The following is an 8,483-nucleotide window of genomic DNA, read 5'->3' on the forward strand; positions in this document are numbered from 1 at the left end:
TATTAGTCAAATTACACCTTGTATTAAATTTTCTTTGAGGGATGTGCATGACCTTACCCTGACAACAATTGTGGACGGAGGGAGTATTAAGAAACAAAGAGTGAAACATATTCCAAGAGCAAGATATCCTATAAAGCACAACGTAACACTTACGATGGCCAACAACAATAATAACATACTCTATATAAGGCTAGGGGAGGGTAGTGTGTACATAGGTTGTTTCTGATAGACCCTCTGCTCAGAAGGCCAACAACAATAATAACATACTCAGTATAATCTCACAAGTGAGGTCGGAGAGGTTAGTGTATATAAGTGTTGTTTCTGACAGACCCTCGGCCCAAAAGGACAACAAACATATGTATCATAAAGAAGTAGCCATAGTATGTGATGTTGTGAACAATCATATCGACTATCTAAGTTGTTATCATACCATCCAAAACAATACCTGATCAAAGTGGTCTTTGTGCAATACTTCTTACAAATGAATAATAGATAACAACAAAGAATTTTTCATGTTGCAAAAGCTTTAAGAGATTTCCCTATTTGTAGAAGAAAACTGTATACTCAAAAATTTACATTTGGAACTCACGTCTTCTATATTATCTCGTATCTCCTATGTCTAAAAAATCTTTCACTCTCTTTTAGTGTACAAAAGTTTTCCCTCCGTTAGAAAAATAGAGTTAGAAAAACAAAAGAAAAGAATATGAGTGACTAAACTTGTGTTTGTATGAGCTGAATGAGGTCAGTCTATGGAAGTGAAAATCAAGAAAGCTGGAGAGCTATCTGCTGAAGAAGTACCTTCTTTTGAGCTGCAGTTATGATATCTTTACATTCAGCATCCACTAGAACCTCCGTCATAATAGCAGCCGCGTGACCTCTAGGCTCGTTGGACCCTGATGCCTTCTTCAGCATGAACATCTGGAAACCGTACAGGATGAAGATTAGGAGGCCAGATTGGAAATAACAACGAAACCTTCAATTTGAGTTTCACCCAGAAAGACAATTAACTCTGCAAGAATCTTGACAACTTTTAATAAAGTCAAGCGAGTTAGACACATTCTTGCTGAAAGTTGCAAAAAGATTTTGGATCAAAGCACACAACCGGAAATTATCTTCCATGAAACACTATGTAGCAGATAATAAATTTCAACCAGAAGATTTATGACATTTTAAATGAATTAGTGAAAATTATTGTTTGTGAATTGACTCTTCAAAGGAAGGTTTATACACATGTATCAAAAACAAAAGTGTAATATGCCTGAACTCAAAATACAAGTAGAAAGGAGAAATTTAGACACCACAACCCACTTAATGTAATTAATTGGATTGTAGTTCATGAACAATACTGATAGATCTTCAATCACCATTTACATAACTAAGTCAATCAAAGAAATAACAACGCCCAGGGGTTAGTTTACAGGAAAATACCAAGCACGTATAGAGCTGGGCCACTATCGAATGTCAAAACAATTTGGGTTAAATAACTAAAAGAATAAGCTTAGATTTACAACACATTTTGTGGAGTCCAATTTATGGGTTCAGCCTTATGCAGTCTTTTAAGTGCAAAAGAAGAATAAATAGATGCCAATACCATTGTATGCTCTTAAAACAAATAAAGACAGGTAAGTATCAACAACCTAACTCTTTCGTAAAGTCCTCTTGAAACTGCATAAGCAAAGAAAAGTTTTGCCATTCTTAAATCTATTGTTTCAGAAATATCCACTTGATCATAAGTCAGAAACAACCTCTCTACCTGCACGAGGCAGGGGTAAGGTATGCATACACTCTACCTCCCCATACCCCACGTTGTGGGGTTTCATTGGGTATGTTGTTTTGTTGTTATCATTAGCCAGAAATCAGGCAAGATACATACAAAAGGTTCCAAATTGTGAAATAATTAGAACCAGCTTTTATCATTTTTATACAATGTATTGTCGTTTCATGTCAGGGCTTATGTTAACTCGACCGAGGAAATTTAGGTACCTGTCCATGATGCGTTATTTCTAAACAACCCGGTTGCTGTATGAAAGGCTCCCCATCAATTTGGACAGGGAAAGGACTAGAAGCATGTATCCTTACAGTCCCCCCTTGGGCTAGCCTTCTCGCTTGAGAAAGTCCAACCTAAAAGAAAAGGATTGTAAGAAGTTAAATAGTAGAAAAAGACTGAAGCAGTAATAAAGGGGGAAAACGTGAAAGAGGCAGACTTGATGAATAGATAGAAATGGAAGCATAAGGAAACTCTCCATACCTGTAGCTTGCCAAGGTGCCATGCTCCAGAAACACAAACAACTTCAAGTATTTTGTCATGCATTGACTGGTGGTTGAAGTCATCGTCATGCTCAAACTCATTTTGCCACAGATCAACTCCACCCATATAGCTACCAATATTTAGCACAATTAAGCCCTCAGTATCCTGATAGATTATAAATAAGGGGATCGATTAGGAATTACAAATGTGAAAGCAAGAAGCAGTTTGACTTCCAGATTTTGCAATGTGTACCCTGGGGATCTCTATGTCCTTCCCATCAACTTCAAGCCATACTTGCCATGGCAAATCTGCACAAGTTCTGTCCATTATATCTCTAGCACCTTCTCTTGCATATCGCAATTTATTTACAAACTGTAGGAGAAGCTTGTTTAGACACACATACAACACAGACAGTACATTCCCAAATGGAATTTAATTAAAACAGAAGAAAACAAAAGCATAGTAATCTATTGACAACAAGCAATAAAAACCAATCATCTTCAAAGATGTCCATTGAACCTTTGTCCATTGTTTTTCTATATATTATTTCCCGGAGAACATATATGAGCAATTGGAAAGGTTATTCTCAAGAACATATAAATAAACACTCATATATTATGTTATGAAACAACTGCAGCTCAGAGATCACTGAGGCTCAAAATGGCATGTTCATACCTGACTGTTAAACTTCTCAGGGTTTTCTTCCCTGTTCATATGAAATTGATATGCAACCTTTGCATCACATCCTATACCTGTAACAGAAAAGATTAATTTGGTAGACAAAAAGATACTTGTGACAGGACATGCAAGCAGCATTGAGAGTCATTACATTTTTTAGAGCAGTACAGGTATAAGTACTAAAAGGCAGGTCCAAAGCATCACAGATAAAAATAGCAGAATAAAGGAGCTTTTCATTGAATTCTGGGTTAGCATCATAAACCCCCTTTCCCCATGCTAGGGCAGGTAAATGGCATCCAAACACCCAAATCAAATAAGACAAAAAGTCACAATATGCAAACAGATGGAAGATTACCCAAGTAATTCAGCATGAACTTTGATTGCACCTTAGGGGTGTTACAGGCAGATTTTTCTTCAATTATATTGACTTTCCAACGATCAAGCATTGTAACAGCAGCGTGGTTCAAATCATGCAGAAAGGGTCTTAGTCCACCTTGCCCTTCAACCATCGCAAATCCACCACCCCATTGCAGGACTCTAGACAAATCATTTCCAGTTCCCAGAGGAAGAACTGCTACTGGTGGGGGCGATTCAAAGTTAAGCCGCTCAATTGCATCAAGGACCCAGGCAACAGTCCCATCACCACCACAGACCAAGACACGAAAGTAATGCAAGTTACTAAATAATTCTAAACCAGCTTCAGGCCCTTGGGACTGACCAAGTTCAAATACCTGCAATTATGAAAAATGAAATTCTTATGCAGTTTGAACTGCTTTAACATAGAAACAACACTTTTCATGACAGATAAATCACTAGAGAAAGGAGAAAGACTGTTAAAAGAATGCCTTTCTGTAATTTTCACTAGATTAGAACTTCCAAATCAAACAAATGACTCCAGAACTTAGATTATTTCAAGTTACAAAATAAGGAGGAAAATGAGGATGGTGATAGATCACATTCTAAATGAAGAAGACATGTCAGACATAATGAGCATTTGTGATTTGGAAGCATGAGGTACATCCTGGCCATAGCAAAAGATAGGGCCAAGCTACTGGCTTACGTAAGTGTAAGAGCCAAGTTGAGCCATTTAGATAGTCTTTAAGTACATCTGCTATAATTTACTCATTAGCTAATTATTCTAGTTGTTTCCTTCTAAATAGAGCTGTGCGTGGGACAGCTAAATATGCAGGATTACTAGTTAAGTCTTAGCCTTTAATTGAAAGTTCACCTGAACAGGATTCAACAGCATGTTTAATCTCCTTCTTAGAGCAGGACCATTTTGAGCTCCACTTTTAGTGTTTATGAAAACCAAAAGAGGTCTAGCATCCTGAGGCAAATCCACTAGTGCATACTTTTTAGATCTTCCCAAGATTCTATTTTCCTGGTTGTTCCAGGCCAATTTGTTCTGGCTACCTTTTCTGCCACCCAGCTTGTTACATTTTACAGAGTAGCCATTATTCCTCTCACTGTTGGAAAGCTTCAAAGGCGCCAGGGATCTGATCACATATTCCAGAGCTAGCTTTGCGGCAGAACTGCCTTGCACTTTACCATTTATGAGGTCATTTCCATGTTTGTTCCGATGACGCTTTCGTCTGATGTGCCCATTGGCATTCATTTTTTCTGCCAGAGAACTTAACATTGTACCACCTTTTGTCTCAGCTTCTACATCTTTAACATAGAGTGGAGAGAGAATAAGCCTCCTGAGAGGACCCAAATCACAAATATCACCAGATTCTTCAGACATCTTGGCATGGCATTTGACATGTATCAATCGTTGACACCATAAACAATACCAAGTAGGAGATGCATCAAGAAAAGGAACACCACAAGGTTCGTCACAATAGAAACAAAATGCAGACATCTCAGGATTCTCATCCAAGTTAGTCCATCTTTCGGACCAATGGTGCCGCACATGGCTTAATCCAGCCTGTGCAACACATTTGCAATCCTTTGCGGCAAACTGAGAACAACAAAAATGTGCTGCGACACCACAAATAGAGCAACGATGTACTGGAGAATGTGATGCAGCTTTTGTACTTAAGTTATGTGGAGAAACAAGTGATGATAAGCACACACTGCATGTGGATGGTTGTACACCATAAGCAAAATCTTCAACCCACATATGATGTGATAAGGGAACCTTCAGTTTCTCCCACACTTGCTTCTTTGCTACAGCAGCAGCTTTAACCCAATTGAGAGATGTCTTCCGTTGCCACTTATGCAATACATATATAACAACCAAGAGTCCAAGAGATCCAGTAACCAACCATGCGAAGATATAGGAACTAAAAAAGTCTGAGCTGTTCAGCAACCTCAATAATGAAACACTGATATCAACCATTGTTAAACCAATGTCTCATTATTCTTTTTCAATTCCTATAAAAAGCCAGGAGGCTAATCCTTATGGAGCCAATTCTGGTAATTGAAACCTTAACCTACCAAAAGAAACTTTGTTTAATTACAAAACAAGATAAGCAAAGTAAAGAAATTTTAATAGAATAGTATGGTAGTAAAATAATGTGCTAATATTCAACTACATCCAGAAATATATAATACTCTAAAAAGCAAATAGTCTCCAAAGACAAATGTATCCATAAATGATATGACGAGCAAGGCTAAAGGACAACAGATTGCTACTTCTTCAGTCAAACTGAATCTCCATCAGAGAATTATTCTATCAAGTGACATCTTAGAACTGAGACGATGTAGGTGAATCTAAACATGATATCATATAAGAATATAGGTTTTTTAAAAACATCATAAATGAGCCTGTCTTCCATAAGGACCATTTCGCTGTTGCAAATTCCAACGAATATAATCTGATCTCACTGGATTCTAAAAGAATACTACTGAACAAATTGAAGCATGCATAATGGAGTTTGTAGTAGGCAAAACCGTACAAGTAATAACTAATGTATAAACGTTCAATAAAAACAGTGCATAAGATTTTTATTCATGAGTTATATGGTAACTCCAAACATCCATCAAAATAAAAGAGGCAACTAGACTAAACCTCACTCCTCATATTTTCATTCACAAAATAATAAACCCAATAGAAGGTAGCCATCCCACAATCCCACACAACCCCTAAGAGGATGGCGAATGACAACCAAACACGGTTTTGAAGTAGAATTCTCAAATCACCACACCGTTCACCCTTCACAAATCCCCACTAATTTTGCACTTTATGGATCAAAAACTGCCCAAATTCACAATGGCTACAACATCAACATCATACCCAGTGTAATCCCATATGTTGGGTCTTTCCCATATTCACAATGGCTATAAACAACATCATATCCAGCATAATCCCACAAGTGAGGTCTTGCCCAAATGCACAATAGCTACAACAACAACATCATCATATCCAGCATAATCCCACAAGTGAGGTCTTGCCCAAATTCACAATAGCTACAACAACAACATCATCACAAGGGGGTCTTGCCCAAATTCACAACATCATCATACCCAACGTAATCCCCCAAGTGGTGTCTTGCCCAAATTCACCATAGCTACAACAACAACAACATCATCATACCCAACGTAATCCCCCAAGTGGTGCCTTGCCCAAATTCATCATAGCTACAACAACAACATAATCATACCCAACGTAATCCCCCAAGTGGTGTCTTGCCCAAATTCACTATAGCTACAACAACAACAACAACAATAACATACCCAACGTAATCCCACAAGTGGAGGTCTACCCAAATTCACAATGACTATGTAAATTAAAATTCCCATTACATCCCAAACAACACAACCTTAGAAATAAAGCATATCTATATCTAAAAACACATAGCTATCCAAAAAAAAACAAAAAATGTCTATATTATATATTGACATAAACAATATCAGTTCATATGAAATCGATCCGAAACTAGCTATATGAATCCTCAAATCAACATAAAAAATTGAGTTTAGATCTACAAATTAAAATTACATACATATATGAAGATTGCTCAAAAATACATTATATTCAACCAAAAAAAAAAAAGGAAATCAAAAGTAGAAGATCAGGAACCTGAATAATCGGCAAAAGGGATTTGCGGAGATGAGCAAAAAATTCGACATTTATAATAGAATATTCAAAAATCAAAAAATTTATGAAGAATCTCTATTTATACGTAAAAATTGTATATTTTATATTAAGAAGAAATTCTCAACTACTTGAATTTTATAAGCAAAAAAATAGGAGTAATAAAAAGTGAAAGCAACGTTTAAAGGCGGGACTCAATTTCTAGAGCTACAAACACGGCTTGACTTTTATAATAATTAAAATAAAATAAAATATTTTATTTAATTAATAGCTATAAATAAGAATTATGACACGAATATTTACATTTAAAAATCTCTTAAAGACTTTTGTAGTTCATTAATAACAAACTTCTCAAAAGATATATACATATATCATTAATAAATGCAAAATTAGTTGTATTATACCCACTAAAAAAATGAAAGTCTCTAAAATAATAGCTCGTATATATATATACACATTATTCATAAATAAATTTAGAGATAAATTCTACGACTAGAACTTGTATTTAGTGTAATAGTTTTATTAAAATTCAAATTACTATTTTATCTATACTTTTAGATCACAAATTGAACTCTCGTGGGAATGTGGTGTTTGCAAAATTTAGGTTTTAGTAATTCGTCCAACTTATTCAAATTTTAATGGATTGAGTTATAACTTGTTCGTGTACTTAATCTAATAGATTGATCGCCAAATATAATAACAATAACAAATAACATAACTACTATAATCTTATAGCAAATTGAAAGTAAAATGAACAATTAAATTAACGTGTCAAAAAAGTGTAATTCAACGGAATGAAATCCATATAGATTCAAAACTTTGACTCATTATTGGAGCAATATGATAAAATTTTGGATCCTATAAATTGGATGCGGTGGATTATGACTTGTTGTTTGATTCAATTCATTTGTTATTTTACATAAATAAACTTTTGATTTTGAAAGGATTAAATTATAACGTACTTGTGAACTTGGCTTGGTTAAATTTAATATAACCGATCTATTCGTCATGCCTACCTTCGTGCACAATTGAAAGGACAAATTTGACTAGGACTATGTCGTAGATTAATGACGATTAACTTATAATCAGTACCAAAAGTTGGAATATTTAGGACGTTAATCTCAACATTAATTGTTTTTCTTTTTAATGTATTTATATAGTTGCCCGTTGTTTGAATAAAAACATATATACTTCTAATTAATTGGTTCTAGTAATGCCATAGGCCCATAGCCCATTTATAATATACTTATAGAAATACGCCATAAATTCTTGAAGTATTTACAAAAAAAAATAAAAAATCAAGATATTCAATATATTGTTTTTGTAGCAACAAAGGGATATGACGTTCTTTCTCAAGATCAATAAAAGGTGTTGTTATACCTCTTTTGACAATAAATACTTTAAGAAGTTTGTAGATATAGTCCTTAGCTCGAGAGATTCATCACTTTGGATCTTTGATTGAGAAATAATTGAAAAGAAAACATTTAAAAAAGTTATTTCTCAAAATCAACTTTTTAA

General features: G+C 35.1%; 1 protein-coding gene across 1 annotated transcript; it reads right to left on the reverse strand.

The window, feature by feature from the left end:
* Positions 1-423: 423 nt before the first annotated feature.
* On the reverse strand, positions 424-7,021 carry LOC125819664 (diacylglycerol kinase 2). Its single transcript, XM_049499130.1, has 8 exons — positions 6,951-7,021; positions 4,155-5,361; positions 3,282-3,657; positions 2,924-3,000; positions 2,501-2,620; positions 2,249-2,413; positions 1,984-2,121; positions 424-918 (listed from the first exon to the last, which is right to left on the reverse strand). Exons 2-8 carry the CDS (start codon positions 5,265-5,267, stop codon positions 763-765), a joined length of 2,145 nt encoding a protein of 714 aa, XP_049355087.1. The 5' UTR covers positions 5,268-5,361; positions 6,951-7,021; the 3' UTR covers positions 424-762.
* Between the last annotated feature and the right edge of the window lie 1,462 nt (positions 7,022-8,483).

The sequence above is a fragment of the Solanum verrucosum genome, unplaced genomic scaffold (assembly GCF_900185275.1).
Source record: "Solanum verrucosum unplaced genomic scaffold, falcon-dt-bn FXZP01000255.1, whole genome shotgun sequence".
Taxonomy (NCBI): domain Eukaryota; kingdom Viridiplantae; phylum Streptophyta; class Magnoliopsida; order Solanales; family Solanaceae; genus Solanum; species Solanum verrucosum.